General features: G+C 41.4%; 1 protein-coding gene across 3 annotated transcripts in view; it reads left to right on the top strand.

Annotated features, from left to right (window-relative positions):
- Nucleotides 1-20,545, top strand: part of DDI2 (DNA damage inducible 1 homolog 2) — a 52,108-nt gene that overhangs the window by 23,014 nt on the left and 8,549 nt on the right. For 2 of the 3 annotated variants that reach the window (XM_056795738.1, XM_001366177.5), the window contains exons 3-8: nucleotides 4,310-4,543; nucleotides 5,963-6,089; nucleotides 9,115-9,242; nucleotides 11,436-11,564; nucleotides 13,970-14,073; nucleotides 15,581-15,770. In XM_056795738.1, the coding sequence (XP_056651716.1) occupies nucleotides 4,459-4,543; nucleotides 5,963-6,089; nucleotides 9,115-9,242; nucleotides 11,436-11,564; nucleotides 13,970-14,073; nucleotides 15,581-15,770 (763 nt within the window). In that variant the 5' untranslated portion in view covers nucleotides 4,310-4,458. Of the gene's footprint in view, nucleotides 1-4,309; nucleotides 4,544-5,962; nucleotides 6,090-9,114; nucleotides 9,243-11,435; nucleotides 11,565-13,969; nucleotides 14,074-15,580; nucleotides 15,771-17,722; nucleotides 17,786-20,545 lie in introns of those variants that run through there. The other variant, XM_007491670.3, reaches the window with a different exon arrangement.

The raw sequence follows: 20,545 nt of genomic DNA, 5'->3' as shown, positions 1-20,545 counted from the left end.
TGCCTCTGGGTAGAAGTCATGACTCACATGACCAATAAGTAGAGAAGCTTCAGCTAAAACCCATGCTCTTGCCCCAGACCCTTTCCATTATCCCACTTGAGATGATCATGAGTCAGTTTCTCATCATTTGGCACTGACTGCCCAGCATCAAGATGGGTCTCATCTGTCTCAGAAACTCTTATCTCCCATCCCCCAGTTAAATTGGGGTTTACAGACTTCCATAGATTTCAGGGGACCTTTAAACTTGAATGAGGAAAAAAGGTCTTTTCACTGATCTCTAACTGAAATTTAGCATTCTTCCTTCAGCTATTTTATTTTAAATTTTATTTTTATTTATTTAGAATATTTTTCCATGGTTACACAATTCATTATTTTTCCCACCCCTCTTCCCTGCCCCCTCCCAGAGCTGATAAGCAATTCTACTCCTTCAGTTCTTTTAAAACATTAGTCTGAGGATGGGGTCCATAGTTTCCCATAGTCTAGTTGATAGACTAATTTAAGCTTTCTTAGCCTCTCAGTCACCTGGCCTTCCCAACAGATTGTAATAATGGGTAGCTGCTTGTCTGGGGGCAGGAGTGAGCACTTACTTAATTCTTTGGGTTTTTTCTTACCTGAGCACAGTTTGAGGTCCCTCCTGAAAGAGCAGGGGTGTCAAAGAAGCCGATAGTTTGGAGAAGTCTGAACGTACTTGAAGCATCCAGACCTGATAGTTTTATAAAATGTTCACTTGAGGCTATTGTTCTTTCACTTCCGGCCAACATTCTCTTAATCACATGCCATGTTACAGAGAGGCCCACATGGTGCCTTATGGCATAGTGACCCTTTTTTGCAACTTGCCTTGATACAAAAGAGTCATTGCAGAGACCAGGAGGGATCTGGCATGCTGGAAGGAAACCACCGACTGACTTTGTTGGATGTTCTATAAGCAAATAAAGATGGAGTGCAGCTTAATTTTAATTAGCCCTTTTTTCTTTTCTTTCTTTTTTTTTTTTGTGGTAGCATCTAATCGCTACTGGGTTGTCGAGGACTTTGAAACAGTTTTGCAGGTTGATAAGTATTTTGAGTGGGATGGTCTTGTGGAGCCCAGCCTTTATATAGTGTCAGCCAGTGTACAGAAACCTCTAGTGTTTCCCAAGATTGTGACTTTATAGAAGTTTGACATACAACCGGATTAGCAAGATAAACCTGGGTTGTTTTTTCTTTTCCTGAGAATTGCCCTGCTTTGAATGTGCCTCAGAAATAGGGTGTGACCATAGTGAAAAGAAAACTCATCCTGAGCTAGCAGGCCCCCAGATGTTTTCCCAATTAGAGCAGATAGGCGAGATAGGAAACCTATCTCACACAGAGTACATGCCTCTTTACCCTCCTTTTGCTCAATAAACTCTCATTGGGCCCAGGAGGAAACCTGGCTAAAGGGTGTGTTTCCATGAACTCTCAGCAGGATAGGAGGTTAGCCCTCTTTCTCTGCCAGATCTGAAAGACTTGAAAGATTCTGGGAGCCCTGTGTTCAAGACTGTTCTTGGGAGGAACTTGAACAAGTCACAACATCTCTGAGCTTTGAATTCCTAAGCTGTAAAATTCATTCTATACCTACAGCATGCGAGAACGTACATATAAATGAGAAAAACCTATAAGTCAAAGGACTTATAATCGGGGAGGGGGGGGAAGAGAAGGAAGGTATGATGTATCCACAACTAAATATAATATAGCCTAAAATGTGATGGGTCAAAGGAGAGCTAGGCAAAGTGCTCCATATGTGGGCCCTGAAGGAAGAGAGGGATTTCAATCGGTACTGATGCTTGAAGAGGGTAGTTTACCCTGGGAATAGTTAGAGTATAGAGAGAATAGTAGTCTAGTTTTCCTGTATGTAACTTAGGGAATGTGAAGAATAGGGGCAGCTAAGCCTGGCAGCTGGTTTCAGGTTCAGATCCAACCTTAACCATTAAAGGCTTTTAAGTAAAAGTGGGACTCTGTCAAGGGGTTAGAATAAAAACGAGAAATGATCAGAGTCATGTAAGAAGAGACAAGTTGGACTTTCACCACAGTACTTGAAAACTGGACTTAAGCAGTGAGGGATAGCTAGAGCATAGAGTGCCATCCCAAATAATTCTTGTGATTATATATTTCAAACATATGTACAACCTATATTCTTTCCTGCCTTCTTGGGGAGGGGAGAGAGACAGAGAGACAGACCATGGATTGCAGAGTCAGAAAATGATTACTAAAAGTTGTATGAATGTGTAATCTGGAAAAAATAAAATAATGATTCCTTTTTTATAAAAAGATAAGATACCTTAATGCCTGATGGAATTGGGTTACCTTCAAAAGATAAAAAGAAATCAGGAAAGGGAAAAGTTTAGAAGGGGAAGATTAGCTTCATTTTAGACATGTTGAAGTAACCCATCCAAGTGGGACTCTCTTGTAGGCAGCTAGAAAGATAAGGCATATCATTTTTGATGTAACTGGTGTGAGATTTGTTTTGCTTGACTATACAGACTTGTTTTTCTTTTCAATTTGAGGGTTGGGAGATGAAAAGAGGAGGGTTGGGAAAGGGTTGCCAAGGAAGAAAAAAGAAAGCCTCCCTGAGGTGCTTTTTCACCCTTCTTAAACCCTTACTTTTTTTCTTAGAATGATACTAAGTATTGGTTCCAGGGCACAAAAGTGGTAAAGACTATTCAGAAAGGGTTAAATGATTTGCCCAATGTCACCCAAGGAAGTATTTGAAGACCAGATTTAATCCAGAACCTCCCATCTCCAGGCCTGGCCTTCTATCTACTAAGCCACCTAGCTGCTCCCACTGAAACCTTTTAAAAGTTTTTATTTATTATTATTATTACATAATAGATAATATATGTGAAAAAATATATATGTACATATATATGAGAACTTTTGGAAAACCAGGAGGAATCATAGACAGGCAGGATAACTTTGAAAGTTACATATTGAATTTATTATCTACTTTAAAAGAAAAGCAAAATATACATGCTAGAGATTTGCAGTTTCATGTACAATTCTCTTCTGGAAGTACTCGTTTTATTTGTTAAATTCAGAGTAAAAAATATATAAAAGTAGGAAAAAAGGAGGAGAGCTCTGGAGGAGAGTTCAGGGTAGATATACAAATTTAGGAGTCATCTGCATAGAGGTGAAAGGAGAAAAGTGCCTAAGATAGAACCTTGAGGGATGCCACTCTTTAAGATTTGAGAGGTTGAGAAGTCAGAGAAATAATATTTGGAGAACTAAGAAGAAAACTATGAGAGTTCAGTTTCTTGATATCTTAAGGAAGTGGACTGTAGTGTGATATGGCATAGAGGTTGAGGATGAAGACAGAAAATAGGCTATTGGATTTGCCAAGAAAGACTAGTGACTTGGAGAAAGCTGTTTAGAGAATCCTGCTTATAGTCTGTACCTCAGGATTTTGGTGAAAAAGCAGTGAGATCATAAGCTTCTTCTGGAAATTTTGGCTCTTACAACTTGAGAGCAATATATTTAGTCTGCCGTTTAAAAAAAAAAAGGTTAGGATTGGAAAAAATGAATCTGGATTCAGCTGCGCCAAACCCCTCTAACCATGATCTGAGGTAAATTACACCTTTGTTTTTTAAAAAAGTTCAACCATAAATCTATTTTTTAAGCTTTAATTTGAATAAAGACAGCTTCATTTAGGATCTGTCAACCTCATGGGAGTTATATCCAGCTCTGTCGCATTTTTTTCAAGTTCTTTATATATAGTTTCTTCATCATTGTCTCCTTTTTCTTCCCGTAAAATGAGGCTAATTGTTATCCTCCGACCTCCCAGGCATTGGGAAAGTCAGTGAGTTAGTATTTAGAAAGCTCAAATGAAGGTGTACATCCAAAGTATTGTTAGAAACCTCACCAAGCCAGTAAGGCAGTCTAGCCCAGACTTGCAGAATTGAACATCTAACTGCCTTGAGTGTTCCAAGTGTCAGGGCTTTTTAAGGCAAAGGTTGGACTAAACCAGGATTTTGCCCAGGGCCACATCTTAACTATATGAGGAAAAAAATTTCTGTGTATCTATCTCCTTGTGCGACAATGTGAAGACAGGCCTTCCCCCCATGGAGAGTTTTGAAACAGTTTCAAGATTACAATTTACTTCTTTGTTCTCTTAAATAACATCATTGACCCCTAGGCACCACAAAAATACTTGAGAAAGGTGGAGCATCAGGGGAAAACTTTCATTCAGGATCTCTAAGGCCTCTCTGGCTGTTGCAAGATCTTCCTTGGGATTTGTCTTGATTTTTTTTCTCTTCATGATGTCATTTGATATAAACTTTGAAACTTTTTCTTATGATAGGCCTGCCCCGGATAGACTTTAGTAGCATAGCTGTGCCTGGCACATCAGGCTCCAGACCACACCAGCAGCCGGCCCAGCCACCTCGGACATCCCCAGCAGACACGGCTTCATCCCCACAGGGTTTGGACAATCCAGCGTTACTCCGAGACATGCTGCTTGCCAATCCCCATGAGCTCTCTCTGCTTAAGGAGCGAAACCCACCCCTGGCAGAAGCCCTGCTCAGTGGAGACCTAGGTAAGCCCCTGTGGCTGGCACTTTGTCAGGCTGACCTCTAGAAAAACTCGTTTGTTGGGTGTCAGACCTTCCGAGTGTGAATGAGTGAATGAATGAGTTGGGGGGGGATGGGAGCACCCAGTCAGCTCCCAGAGTCACAGGCTCGCTGAGACCTTCTGAGCAGTGCGGAGGCAATCCAGTGTCAGTACTGGGGGGCAGCGATAATGATTTTCAGGCCTGGTCAGTGGTGAAGCCTTTATGGAAGCCTATAGGTTGGGGTTGGGGGGGTGGTTAAGGTGGCTATCTTGAGTGCCTCAGGGTCCATCCGCTCAGGCAGACCTGTAGAACAGGGAGTGCTCTTTCTTGTTTTAATCCCCCAAGTTTGAGTTTGGGTGGTAATGGACCCAGTTACCAGCACCTAAGAAATGGAATGAAACGGGGTAGGATCCTTTTCAACATCCATTTTTGATTAAGCATGACCATTCTAAAAGAAACTCTTACCAAGATCACTTCTTAAAACGGAACTTTCTTTATAGTTTTTATTTCTTTCCTCTCACATATGTGACCTAGTCCTTTGTACAGCATATGCATTTGATAAGAGTTCTCAGGCGGGAAGAGGTTGCTTTTATTTCTCATAAGTAGATGGATCATAAAGGCTGCATGTTTAAAAGGAATGTCAGAGTAAAGATTCTGGATTTAGAAACCTGGTACCCACCGACTCCTCTTCCCTCCTTTCCTCCCCCCACCCCCTTCTGTCTTAGGATCAATGCTTGGTATTGGTTCCAAGGCCAAGAGAACAGTAAGACTTAAGCAATGGGGGTTAAGTGACTTGTGCAGGCTCACCCAGCCAGGAAGTGTCTGAGATCAGATTTGAACTCAGAACCTTCCATCTCTAGGCCTGCCTCTCTAGCGAATGAGCCACCTAGCTACCCACGTGTAATTTCTAATTAGCTTTCTGCCTCCTGATATTCAACATATGAGCAATATCAAGTATAAGCTGGCTGACAGTTATTTGCATTTAATTTCTCTGGTTTAGGGTAGAGCTTGTTAAATTTACAAGAGATAGGTTGGAAGGGATCCCTTTCCTGTAGGACAAGACAGAGCACCCTGAGACAGGTCTCGACCATGGTATAGTTTCCCATCAGTTTCGCCTCTGCTTGTTCATTGTACAGACTAGAACCAGGAGTGATTAAACTCTAATGAGAATAAATGATCTTGTGGAATGCTTGGCTTAAGGAAATAGTTTTAGCTGAAAGTTGTGATGCTAAATGCTTAATTCAGGACAATGACTAAAGATAATGAACTTTACAAATCCTATTCAGAGGTACTCTTTACATCTGTCCTGTGGTGCCTTTTGAGAACTTGTTAGGCACCAATAGTGGAAAGGCATAAGATGCCATCAGTTTGAGGTTTGGTTGTTTATCTGTCTCATTTTTGCAGAGAAATTTACTAAGGTCCTCATAGAACAGCAGCAGGACCGAGCCCGGAGAGAGCAAGAGAGGATCCGTCTTTTTGCAGCCGACCCCTTTGATCTGGAAGCTCAGGCCAAGATAGAAGAAGATATAAGGTAATGAACCACCTCAACCCACAGAAAGGAGACTTTGCATAACAGGATTCTCACAGGACAAAAATCTTCTCTGAGAGGCTCTTTAGAATCAAGCCTGCTGGAGAGATGGTTTCCTGCCCTGACAGCCCCAGGGTCTGATGCAACACCACACAATAGTTGGTTCTTTCCTTAATGATCTGATGATAACAACCTGAGGACTATTTTCTTTCCTTGATAATTCCATAAGCATCTCTGTGGCCAGCAGAGAGTAGCACTAAAATGGTGTTCATGTACCAGAGCACATAGAGACAAAAAGCCTGGAGAAACTGTAGAACTGTGATGGATACACAAATTAGAGAGCTCACAGGCCCAAGGGCAAATCCTGGGGTAGGGTGGGGCAGTGGACTTAAATCTAGAATGAGGCAGGTGTGTTGGGACATGACCAGTTTGGAGATTTGTTTTATTGGGTAATGGATGCTTGTTATTAGATAGTTTGGTGTTTTTCTTTTGTTGTTGTTGTTGTTGTTTGACTGTTCTTGTTTTTGGTAAAGAAAGGTGATGTACAAGGGAATTCTGAGATAGAGGAGAAAGTCCCTGTAGCTGGTGGCAGGCTCCAGGCCAATTTAATAGGCCCATTTCAGTCTTAATATTCTTCGGCATGTTGCTTTATGCCTTGTAATTTGGATAAGAGTTTAAGCTTATTTTTAGTAGAACAGCAGCTCTGCAGAAATTTTATTTTGGAGTCCTAAATCCATTTGTCTTCCATGCTTCCTGTACTGCCCTCAGGGGATAGACTATATGACAGGTTTCCTGCCTAGATTTCTCCAGAGTCACATTCTATTTAGGCATCTTAGAGGCAGTACCAAGATTTTATCATGTCAGCCCTATTCATTCAACCTCAAGATCTCAATGAAAGAGTAGGTTCATTCTTGCAGATTCTTGTGTTGTCACCAGTGATGAAAATCAGTCTCCTCATGTAACTATCATTTGTCAGTCTGGCTCTGTGACCCAAAGCTGAGTTTGTTCCTAGTTTCTTTTGTGAGTTTTGTTCAAACAGAAGCAAAGAGCAGTTTGGGCAGTAAATTCAATGAGCAGTTCAGATGGCAAGAAACTATTTTCTAGATTTTTCTATGACAGTTGAAAAAAGCATTTGTCACCATTAAGCTAAAAATATAAGCAATGTACTTTTCCTTTTGGTTCTAGACTTTGATTTCTTGTCCCTGTAAGCATCCTCAAAACCTCAGATAGTGACTTTTAGAAACATCTCTGATAAAAGAACAGCTGAAATAGGAAAGCAGTAACGAATGATCTACCCTGACAGATGGCACCATTGAAGGCCTGGGCTGCCCAGGGCCTGGGCTCAGTTTTTTTTTTTCATCAACTACAAAACAGCGCTGACAAGTTCCTTGGAAATGTTGCCGAGGTGTTGAGCTACTGGAAAAAGAAAAGTGAGAGTAGCCACAGATACCTGTAAGGCTCATATTGCTTCCCAGAGAAAAATGAAGACATCTCTTCCTTTAAAAGGGGAAACTTTGTCTGCTTTGAATAGCTTCCTGTGCAGTGAGCACATAATAAGTGAGTGACCATTACTGGTTTCCAGGGAGTTATGGCAGAGCTTTTATCTCTATTCGGTCAATACAAAGTTCCCATTGTGCAGCACACTTTGCTTTTCTTTCTCAATTTCCTCCATAGATTTTCTTTCTGAGGAAGCTGTCTTGTGCTGGCACTATACCCCATCAGGTTTTCGGGGTGTGCCACTGAGGCATCATAAGATCTTGTGGGAAACTTGAAAGATCTCACATTTCAAATCAGGAGTCTGGGACCCTCAATTCTTAGCCTTCCCCAGAAGATGAGTATTTCAGTCATTTCAGTTATGTGTCATTAGAATTTTGTACCCCAGGACTCCATTTCCCAGAATTCCACTTCTCATTCTCATGTTATATCCTTACATTTTGGAGATAAAGTTTCTGTAACCCCACCCTCACACTTTCTTCCACCAATGTGGTTGTGAAAACTTCTCTTTACTCAGGCTTTTACTTTTGTCTTTATTTCCTCCTGTACTTCAAGTGATTATTAATAAATCTTATAAAATGTAATACTTGGAGTTATTGATATTAATTTTAATCTTACAGTTAGGCTATTTTCACAAAAGACAGACGCATTTTCAGCTCCAGTATTCTTGTTCTAAGTTGTGGAGAATATAGGTTGACCTATGGTCATGGTACATCCAGATCCATAAAGCCCTATGCTATATTGGAATGTACTTCTGCAAAACACCACAGGCTAGAAAAGCGCTTAGTTTCATTGGCCACAAGTCCTTGAAGCATGCAGATGTGAAGATTGCAGAAGTAATGTTGCAGTTGCTCCCCCCACTTCAAGACTTGTCTACAAACTCAGATGCCAACTTGGTCTGTTCTATTCTTAGTAACTGGTTGATTGTCTTGAAGCCTCTTCTGGCCTCTTCTTTTAATATAGAGGCTAAGTACAATGGAGAAGCTCTGACTTGGGGAGCTGAAGACAACCCAAGGTCCAGTCCCCCCAAGGGTCCTCACCAGCATAGGCTCTTAAGCAGACCACTACATCTTCCTAGGTTGAGCTCAGGTATTGTATTGTCAGGTGAAGTGCCGGAGACTATATGTGGCTCTTTGGTTGGAATTATAGTCTCTGGAAAAGCTATTAACTAACCCTAAATTTTAATCCTAAATATATTTCAAGCCACTTGACTGCTAAATTGAATCTATCTCCTATTGTAGTCTGCAACATCAGTACTTACAAGAGAAATAAAGCATTATTTTTTCTTCTCACATAAATGCCATTTTATCTTCAGTTTATGAAGTGGTTTCTGTGAACAGCATGCATCTGTCTCTTAGGCAACCTGCCACTGGATAAAAGTCCTCTCTTCTAAAGCCAAGACTTGATTGCTTATGGACCTGTGTTTGGGGATAGGAGAAATGGGCAGATCTAGTTTAAGTGTTTTCATTTAAAATACTGAAAATTTCTCTTGATTAAAATAATGCCTTTGGTACTTGATTTTGGTTTGTTGTAGGCAACAGAACATTGAGGAGAACATGACGATAGCTATGGAAGAAGCTCCGGAGAGCTTTGGTCAAGTTGTGATGCTCTATATTAACTGCAAAGTGAATGGACACCCCGTGAAAGCATTTGTGGATTCAGGTGATCTGTCTTTCCTCACCTAATCAATGAGGAAATCCTCCTAAGATGCTGGGACATCTTATCCTTTGGGGACTATCATTTCTAAAATTTTACAAGTGAATTTACTTCATGTGTATTCAAACTGGGCTCAAGGAGTCATTAGAAAAGAAAGTCCCTCAGACATAGGAGAAGCCTAGCTTCTCTCTGTCTCTCTTTCCCTTCTCTCTGTCTCTCTTTCTCTCTGTCTCTGTCTCTGTCTCTGTCTATTCTCCCCTCCCATCTCCCTCTCCCCAACTTAGTAAAGAGAGAGATTATTGTGGACTGAGAATAAGGAGGAAGGAGATCCGTTTTGGATTCAATCATGAGAGGGATAGAATTCAGATAAGAAAATAGAGTCCATTCCATTGAAGGGCAGGGGAATGAGCAAGGGGAAACATGGTCCGGGGACATCTGGCACGTTTGTATGTGGGAGTAGTGTGTGATCAAATTGGCAGGGTAGGGATAGATGGCTTTTGGTGGTCCTTGAAAACTAGGAGGTCCTTGAAAACTCAAGTGCCTGTTGTTATCCATTACATTTAACAAAATAGCTAAAATTTTTTATTTTTTGTTAAGTAGTTTTGAATTTTAGATGACAGACGCTGGTCACATAAAAAGTATTGAACTTCCAGAAAAGAATGTACAAAAAGACAGTTTTTAGTCTACAAGGAAACTTTTCATGCTTATAAACAAGTATCTCCATCAGGCCAACTTCCTCCTTTTCTCTAAAATAAAGCGATAACTATTCTAGAAGGCAATTTGGAATTATGTGCAAAGGGCTTTAAAAGAATGCAAACCCTTTGATCCAGCCATAGCACTCAGGGCAAACAGGTGAACACAGTCTAGTTTCTGTGGGTATAAAATAGGAATGACAGTACTCAGTAAAATGTTTTTAAGTCATTCCTTGCAAGCAACTTAGAGAGTACAAGGGTGCTTAATTTAGCAAGATTATATTATCTTCAGGAACTTAGGGTTATCACTTGAACAAGCTTATCTTCTTCACCTGGGTCTTGGGCTGCTGGGATCCATGTGCATCTTTGGTCCTGCTATCGATTTTTACTTTCTGATGTAGTTTCAGAATATCCATGAGAATCAAATGGGGCCTTTTTTGCAAGAAAATGTTTATTAATTCAATGAAATAGTTATTAACATTTCTGGTATGGGAGGCATTGGCAATACAAAAACCAAATAGTCACCAGCTTACATTTTGTTTGGAGGAAACAACATGACTAGCTTGGCCTGTAAGGTTCAACAATATTGTTGTTGTTACCAGATAGTTTCTAGTTCCAATCTGGAACAGAGCCATCTAGGATAGAAGCCCTCAGCAAAATGTGTGGCCTGCTTAGCAGGAGCAACTTTGAACTTTTTTTGTTCCTTCTTGTTAGTTAACTGTAATAAGTGCCTATTTATCCTATAAATGAATATATAAAGAGGTGTCTGGGTGGTATGTGTTGACAGACTTGTGTGAGTGTGTCAGGACCTCTCTCTACACTTCAGTATGGCTGGGACAAGAGGGTAATTCTTAGTAAAGATGGATTGCCAGAAGAATGGCCCAGGGATGGTAGCTTGACAGGGGTCTTCACTTATGGGTAATGTTAAAGTTACCCCGGGATTGGTAAACTCAGATCCCCCTGAGGCAAAAAACCTTCCCCCCTGGATTAAAATGGCACAACAAGGGATCTCATCAAATCAGAGTATGGCTTGATCATCAGTCTCTTGGTTCCTGCTCCCTCTATATCCCCCCAAATAAAAGTCTCCCTTTATCTGACTGCAATCAAGTTTAATGTTGATTAAGGTAGCAGAAGGTGGGGAGCAGGTAAAGGTATCTGAGAAGTCCCTGAATCTCTAACCCCAAAGTCCTTCTTCCTGGCTAACCAAATGGCCAAAACCAGAAATTCACCTTCCCTTCCCCTTTTTTGTCCTAATCTAAACTATAGTATTAAAGGTATAACTTTTCTTGTTCCTTCTTGTTAGTTAACATGGGGAGAAAAGCTGGGGAGTGGGGGGTGGGTAGGAGATGTGTGTCTATCTGTCTGTCTATCATGCTTTGTGCACCATTCTAGTTAAACATGCATGGATCCTTCTCCTTTGTGGGCACTATGGCCTGTGAAGTGAATTGATGAGTAGAAATTGTTAAATGATTTGAAAACCATTTTTGGACTGATATATCTTTTCCAGGAGCCCAGATGACCATTATGAGCCAAGCTTGTGCAGAAAGGTGTAACATAATGAGACTTGTGGATCGACGATGGGCTGGGATTGCCAAAGGTGTTGGCACACAGAAGATTATTGGCAGAGTGCATCTAGGTAAGTAGAGACTCGAAAGCATGGTTTGGGTTCTGTTTTTTTCCTCTATTATGGTAGTAAAATGCATTGTCTAATCCAGCTAATATAATCTATTATGATTACCATATACTTGGGGAAGGAGGTGTGATCCTCCTAACTTTCCTAATAGAAGAATGATTAATCTTGTTGCTAGTTTTTTGGCCTGGCAGTGTTAGAGCATCACTGGAAAGAGAAGAAATCTGCCTTCCTGTTTATGAAAACTTCATCTGTTAGCCTGTTGATGAACTCATTAGGTCTCTCACAATCTGCTTATGCTCTCAGGAGGGAATACGCTTCTTTTGCTTAAGGTCTCTCAGCACAGACATAGTCACAGGCTTTGGGACCACTTGTTGAAAATGTCACATAATAGGAGTGGTTTTGTTCAGGAGCCAATTGGGCTGAGATGGCCTCTGATAAGGACCCTTCTGTCCAATACCGAGATCCTGTGTGTTCTTAATAATTTCTAAAAAAATTAGCTGGGGGAGGAGAGGGAAATCCTTTAGTACTTTGGAGGCTGTGTAAAAGGACTAAGGATAGGAATTATACAGAAGCTCCAGAAATGATACGTTGCTTTTGTGGATTGTTCTAGGGGCATGAGCTTTCTTCCCAGTAATAAATTAAAAGCTGATAGAGAAGAATACCAAAATAATTATATGCCCCTTTGATCTTTCTTGTTTGTGAGCAAGTTGAACCCATTTTACAACTTTATTTTTAAATATCTTTATGTGTTTACATGATTTGTTTTCTTTCCTTCCCCCCCCCAGCTGACAAGCGATTCCACTTGATTGTACAAATATTGTCACTTGATACCTATTTCCATATTTTTCATTTTTGCTATTGAGTGATTTTTTTAAAGGCCTAAACCCTAAATCACATCACCATATTTACATGTGATAAGTGATGTCATATGTTTTGCTTTTGCATCTCTACTCCCATAGTGCTTTCTCTCAGTGTGGATAGCATTCTTTTCCATAAGTCCTTCAGGAGTGTCCTGGCTTGTTGCATTGCTACTAGTAGCAAGATCTATTACATTGGATAGTTCCACAATGTTTCACTTTCTGTGTACAATCTTCTCCTGGTTTTGCTCCTTTCATTCTGCATCAATTCCTGGAGGTTCTTCCAGTTCACATGGAATTCCTCCACTTTATCATTCCTTTGAGCACAATAGTATTCAAATCATCACCATCAGATACCACAGTTTGTTCAGCCATTCCCCAATTGAAGGGCATCCCCTCGTTTTCCATTTTTTTGCTACCACAAACAGCGTGGCTATGAATATTCTTGTACAAGTCTTTTCCCTTATTATCTCTTTGGGGTACAAACCCAGCAGTATTATGGCTGGATCAAAGGGTTTACATTCTTTTAAAGCCCTTTGCACATAATTCCAAATTGCCTTCCAGAATAGTTATCGCTTTATTTTAGAGAAAAGGAGGAAGTTGGCCTGATGGAGATACTTGTTTATAAGCATGAAAAGTTTCCTTGTAGACAAAAAACTGTCTTTTTGTATATTCTTTTCTAGAAGTTCAATACTTTTTATGTGACCAGCGTCTGTCATCTAAAATTCAAAATTACTTAACAAAAAATAAAAAATTTTAGCTATTTTGTTAAATGTAATGGATAACAACAGGCACTTGAGGCCAGTATAAAGTTACCTCTGGTCTCAGCCAACTGACTAAGTAAACACACCAAGTGGAAAGATTGACAGGAGATGAATTACCTTTGGAAACATTGCTATCTCATAGGAGGGAGGAGATTATGGGTCACATTCCATTTTTGTATAATCCAGAAATTCCAGAAAGAGACCTATAACATGCAAGTACTTAACTCATTACATTTGACAAGATAAACACTGGCAGCAGAGCTGGTTTATGTTTGACAGGGGATGAGTTGTTGGCAGCAAGCCAGACTAGCCTTTTTCTCTTGGGCTGATGAAAACAGGTCTGGAGCTCCAGAGATCCTTCTTTTCACTTTGAGTAAAATTGTTACCCTCCTGAATAACTTTTTTTAAGCCATAAAGTGAGAAGAAAATATTTAATGTTGGGAAAACTCCTTTTCACAGTTTTCCCCATATTTTCTATAAATAGCACCATTCTACCTTAGACTAAGCCTTCCTGTCACTTGTTTTACCCCCAAGGAATCTTTTGGGCTGGAGCCCAGACCAGTTTTTAAACCAAGAAACAAAAAATTGTAATTGATTCCAAGAGATTTATATATAAATCATGTTAATAACAATCGTTACCTCTAAACTTTTGTCATTTGGAACTCATTGATTTCAGAATCTGTTGAAGGAAACTGTGCTGGGCCTTATGTCTAACAGTCCAGTTTCCAAAGGGTATCCTGCACCTTCATGAAGCTCAGCAGTGTCTGCTTTTCTCTCTGTAATTCAGCTCAAGTTCAGATTGAAGGGGATTTCCTGCCATGTTCCTTTTCTATACTCGAGGAACAGCCCATGGATATGCTGCTGGGACTGGACATGCTCAAGCGACATCAGGTACCACCTGTTGTTCCTTTTTTTTGAGGCCTGATAGTACATGGGGGAGGTGGGAGGTACAGCAACATCTGCCCATATACGTAATGTTTATTTGAGTCTGGGCCCTGATTGGGTATTTGAACTGGAGAAACTGAGAGCTGGGCTCAGATCAGCAAGATTTCTCTACTTGTGGCCATTCCTGGCTTGCCAAGATTAAAAGCATCACTGGGAAGGAGAAGAGAGGCATCTTTCTGAGAGTGGGCATCTCAGCTGTCAGCTTCTCAGTGACCCCTCTAGACCTCCCAGCCTATCGGAGGTGATGGGCTGCTTAGAACATAATGGGATATTCAGCCAAAGTGGTCTCCCTTTTCCATTCAAGTTGTAGATTTTTACTAAAATAATTCTGGAATTTGTTTGTTTATAGGGAGCTTATGCAAGGTGGTTGTTCTAGGAGTATAAGAACGCTGATTCCTAGCTTTTAATAGGTAAAAAAGTAAGTCAATCTTTCCTTTAGATTAAGGAATTGTCTATGTGTAGTTATGTAAAACATATGTTGGGACAAAGGATGCTTCGGTGCTGTGGGTCATCATTGTAAAACATAGGAGAGTCATATAGACTTGTTAATGAAACCCAACAAGTGTTTATTGAAAATTTCTTGTGTGCATGTGAGGTTATCAGTGTGGAGGCCATTGGTCCCTCCTTTCCAGGAACTTAAATGAGTCTGGAAAGCAGGGCTCCCAGCAAGCAGTCAGTGACATGTCCACTTGAGAGTGCTGCCTTTGCATCTTGGACACAATTGACTTATGTCTATGTGGGGATACCTTCAATCAAGGCATAAAATTTCACTCAAGTGAATAAATGCCTGGTATAGACCTGTGATTTCACTGGTCATGGGCACTCCTCGGGTGAGTCTTCTCTACTATTTCAGAGCAGCACTTATTCTTCACCTTCTTGACTGAGAGCTTTCTGGGGGCACTGCCCAGAGCTAAATAGACCTGGTATGTATTTGAGGTCGCATTTGAACTCAAATTCCTAGAGCTGAGTCTCTTATCTACTTGGCCATGTTACCTCTCACTTTTCCATCAAAATAAATAGATACAGACCCATGGTTTATGAATATAATGTTTTCTCCCTTTCTATGGCCACTTGCCATCAGCTCAGATTCCAGGCAGAGCAGATACAAGGCAGGAAATGCTATTTAATTTTTAGGCAGTAATATTCTTCATTTTTTTTTATCTTCATGTCATTTACTATTAATTCACAGTACCCAAAAACTCTGAATTAATAAGCAGAATCTTTAAGGGTGATTTTTTTTCCCTTTTAGCCAAAATAATTTACTTGGCTTTCTTTTGTTCTTGCCAGTGTTTTTCTTGGCAAATGGTAATTTCCATTCAAGTTCATCTCTTCATTTGAAGAGCTGGACTTTTCTGGTGGCATTTAATCTGTTGCATTTAATCAAAATCAGTTCCTACCCATGCATTGAGGAGCAGACTTCTTTTCATTTGGGGTTTGATTTCATCTTTCTCAGTGTTCCATCGACCTCAAGAAAAATGTACTAGTGATTGGCACCACAGGCACACAAACGACCTTCCTTCCTGAGGGAGAGCTCCCAGAATGCGCACGGTTAGCCTACGGTTCAGGGAGAGATGACATTCGACCAGAGGAGATCGCAGACCAAGAACTAGCAGAAGCTCTTCAGAAGTCCGTTGAGGATGCAGGTATAGCGCTGGCTGTATTTCCCAAAGGGAAAGGGCAGGCCATAGAATCTCAGCCTCTTTCTGGTTCTGCTTGTCAGATTCAGCAGTATGCACCCAAATCCTAGCAAGGTGCTCTCACAGCCCACTCCTGTTTCTTAATATAGTGAAGGAAAACCAGAGTGGTTCAGTCATTCCAAGAAAGAAATGTGTTGCTATGGGTGATATCTACTGAAGAGTTCTTTTCTCGTGAATCTCTTTGCTAAATGTCTTATGTTTTTCCTAAAAGAAGCTCTTGTAATTCAGGAAAAGGCCCCCTTTTATAACACTAATATATCCTGCAAACACTTGCCTCATTTCTTGGTGAGGAGATGCAAACTGGCATTCATTCCTTCTCTCCCTTCTCCCTTGCCCCCTTTTTGACAGAAAGTTGGACTGAGTGGAAAGAGTAGCTCTCTCTAATTGTGAAGGAATAACCTTTCCTTTCTCCTTGTTTTCTCTGAAAATGCTTCCAGAATCAAAAGAATTGTCAGTAAGAGAGATGATTCAAATCAACGATATATGCATCAAAAATCATTCTGCCTCCTGTCTTTTTCCAAGTCCTATTGATTAGGATTTGAGTATGGCCAGACATTTTCAGGATAGAATTCAAAGTTCTCAACTGGAATTCTGCATCACCATCACCGATGTTCCACAAAATGCTATTAATTGTGACATTAGCAGCATATCGATATGGCCATGGTCAATAGGGGTATATACTTGTTTCTTAAAGGACAATTTTTTAAATGAAGTAATTTTAGACATTGCTCCAGTTTGTACCTGGGTACTAGCCAGAAATGTGACTTTGTGCCATTTTGGAGTGGAAGCATTAATCATTTTTGCTTTACTTACCTCTTGCTGCTTTGGGCCAGAGTTGTATGTAGAGACCATTCCTAGCATTGGCATTTTGCAGAGGGGGAGGCCTTCTTAGGAGCTGGATATGGAAAATTCTTCAGAATAGGCCCTGCAAAAGGGGAAATAGTAGCCAAATTGGAGCTCTTAGCCACATGGTAGGAATTTTTTAACATAAATGAGTTTGTCCAGACTCCCTTCTTTCTCCCCTCAAGTGGTTGAATTGTGTCTTTTTATGAAGACCTTCCCCTCAAGGTCAGGGAGATTTCGCTGTGGGAATGATAGCTGATAGCCCACAGTTACATTTCTCTTAAATGGTAAAGGACACAGCTGAGGAGAAGTTGGGGTAAGTCCCTTAAAGCATCTCCTTTGGGATGGACAAATGGAATAGTAATTTTAAAAAGGAAGGAAAATAGCATTTGTTCTTTCATCTGTTGGCAGAATGCAGCTGGTTAACTTCAGCTGGAGCCTCAGCCTTAAGCCCAAAGGAATGCTTTGCCCTCAATCAGCACCCATAAGTCACCCAGTGCCTTGGTCTCTCCTCTCTCAGGTCCACTGACTTCCTATTGCCAGCGAGGGAAAACTGAACTCAAGGGCTTTAGCACTAAAAGCTAAGGTTTTTTGAGGACCAGTCTCAAAAGTGCTCTGGCTGGAAGCCTTAATCTCATCCCTGGGTCTGAGTCTGAACATTAATGGTAGGGCCAGAAATGGGGAATCAGGCTGGGGCAGGGCTCAGTTCAAGTTTGGTCAGCTTCATTTGGCAACTTCTACCCCCACCTCCACCCCCAAGGAGGGGGAAGGAGGAGAGAGAGGTGGGGAAAGACAGAAAGAAAGGGATGGAAATGGAGAAGGAAAGGACAAGAGAGGGAGAGGAGAAAGAGAGACGGTGTCTGAAAAGCCCCACTGCATGATGGGAGAAAGAGCCCTAAGAATTTTCTGGACCATCCAGCAGAACTCTTGGGTGACCCGTCCTCAGCCTGCTCTGTCCCTGCCCTCCCTGGATCGCCGTGCCAACTGTAACCTTGCATGCTGTGTGGTTTGAGTTGTTAACCCACGTTTGCTTGTCTGTTTCCTAATTCAAACAGAGCGTCAGAAGCCTTGATGCATGTAATGTGTGTGTACTGCAGCTGGAATGGGCCTCAGACCAGGTATTTATAGTCGTCACTTTAAGCCTTCAATACAGTCTTCATGTGATTGGTCTGAGTTATATCAAGGGTCTTACTTGTGTGTCCTGCGAGTGTGAGACTCAGGCTTCTTAATTCACTGTGTCACCCTGTTAATATAATCTGCACGTAGCGTCTGTGCGCGGGGATCCGTGCTATATATCTACATGCATACATATATACAAACATATATGTATGTGTACCAGTTCATAGTTTCAGAGTGGTCCTCTGTGGGAACTGCCCAGAGAAATGACCAGGTGAATTAAAAATTTAACAACTTGCAGTGATTAATAATACAACATATTAAGCCCATATAAAAAAATTAATGATACCATTCTCCTGTGAATTCGTTATTTTTCTTCTGAACAACTCCAAACTTTGGTTTGATCCTTCCTCACAGAATAACAGGACCCTGGAGCAGGAGTTCTTTTTCCCTTGGACCTCAAGCCAAGGACCTGAGTCTGGGTCCCAGAGGCCCTCAGGGCAGTCACCCTTCTCCCAGTACTGCTTGGAATACCAGCTTGGCCACAGAGGACTCATGTTCTTCCATGGTCCTGAAATGGGAGCTGTTGACAGGACTAGATGCACTGGTGGAGCAGGAAGAAGAGAAGCCTTCCTTCACATGCCCATTCAGTGCTTCCCAGGGCTCTTTGCTGGCTGGTTTTCATTTGATGCAGGGCACTATTTTCCCCTGGCATGGTCTTAAGTTGGATTGTTGATCCCCCCACTATCCCCACCGACCTCTGGAGTCCTCTCGTCCTCTGAGGCAGAAGAAGTCGCTTTGCTGACCCTGTGCTGCTCTCAGTGAGGCCTGAGGGCCAGGGTCACCTTTGGCTTCCAGCTGGGCTTTATAGCTAGGAGACCACTATTGCCTGCACCCCCAGCCCTTCCCGTTATTTCAATAGCAAGATCTTGAGGCACCAAAATCACACTCTTCATATTTTATTCCCCCTTTGTTCATGAACCTAGGGGTCAGCTGAGTGATTCAGTGGATTGAGAACCAGGCCCAGAGGTAGGAGGTCCTGGGTTCAATTGTGGCCTCAGGCACGTCATGTAACCCCCATCACCCAAGTTTTACTACTCTTTTTGCCTTGGATCAGTTCTAAGATAAAAGATAAAGACTAAAACTGAATGAATGAATGAATGAATGAATGAATGAACTTTGAACCTTAATAAGGACATTATGGTTTGAGCCACTTCATATGAAGGACTGAACCTCACCTTAACTGAGTCTCACAGGTTGGTATGTGAGCTCTTGTGTGACAGGACTTGGGACTACATAATCTGAAAATGTCTCACTCTAGTGCAAGGTGGACAATTTACAACCGAATCCATGGTAAAATGGCTATAGCTTGAAACTGAAAGGGAAAGAAATCCAGTTGAGAAGAGAAAAGTTAATTAGAGACAGTCTGTACGTGAGGCCAAATTTAAGCTTACTCCTACCCTTTCAGTGGCCAGGAAATGAAAAATCCAAGTTCTCATTGCCTGTTCTCATACATGTTTGTGTGCAAGTGTGTTTGGGGCATTATTTTTCTTTTTCCAAACCATTTAACAAATGGCCTACCTTTTTGTATAATTGGTTTTTTACCCGTTCTACAATTTCATAGTTTTTGGAAGCCCCCTCTACTAATAGCAATTGGCAAACTCATCTTCACTTTGTAGTCTTAGGGAGTTTAAGAGGTCAGTGATTTGCCCACGATCACATAGCCTGTAAGTATGTCAGCGGTTGGCCCTAACTCCGCTTTGTCATCAGTTCCCATTTATTTAAATCTCTCTATAGATATAGATGACTCCTATCTAGAAATCCATCCCTAGTCTTTCCCTTAAGCCCGGAGGTCTTATGGGTATCACAGACTCAGTATGTGTAAAACAGAGCCCTTTTATCTCTGCCCCAGAAACTTGCTCTCCTTGACTTTCCTGATTCATGTTGAGGGTGCAGCTCTGTCTCCTAGGTTCATAACTTCTGATAAGTCATCCTCATCCTCATGGAGATGCTCAGTCTTGTCATTTCTACCTCCAAACAATGCTCTCCTCTCCCATAGTGTCCCCTGACCTTATTTCAGGCCTTCTTCACCCCTCAGCCTGGACTGTTTAAACAGCCTCTCAGCTCTTCCCTGCTATCCATCCTCATCACTGCCAAAATGACTTTCCTAAGGCCCAGTTCTGAACAGGCAACTTCCATATTTAGTCAAGACTAGTGGTTCCTGTAAAATGAATAAAATGGGAGCTTCTCCTTTGGACCTTTCCAAGTCTATCCTAACATCCCTTCAAATCCCCTCCAGTGCCGTTATACACTCTTGCCCCTTGATACCCTTTGTGGCCCAGCCTACCTGGCCCTCCATCTCCTGTCACTTTGTCATGCATGACATGGGCCACCCCCATGCCCAGAACACAGATCTCAACCTCCTTAGAATTCCTAGTCTCCTTCAAAGGTCCACTTAAGCATTTTGACTTCATCCCCACCTCCTTGTCCCCAGCAAAAACTACCTTTTTCTTTTTTTGTTCCTATTTACATCTACACATATCCTGTGGGAAACTAGACACTCTGAGGGAGCGGGCTCAGTTTTCCCTTTGTCCTTGTCTCCCCAGTGCCTAGCACAGAGCAGGTCCCCGAGACTCCCAGGCCAGATCTCTAACCACTATGTCTTGATGCCTCCCTGATGTGTTAAATTAATGTATAAAATAATTGCCTGATATATCTTTAAACTTTCATTATTTTGTAGGAATAGGTTTAGCCTCATCTTT

Source organism: Monodelphis domestica, chromosome 4 (assembly GCF_027887165.1).
Source record: "Monodelphis domestica isolate mMonDom1 chromosome 4, mMonDom1.pri, whole genome shotgun sequence".
NCBI classification, from domain to species: domain Eukaryota; kingdom Metazoa; phylum Chordata; class Mammalia; order Didelphimorphia; family Didelphidae; genus Monodelphis; species Monodelphis domestica.
This window is presented reverse-complemented; position numbering and strand designations above follow the sequence as displayed.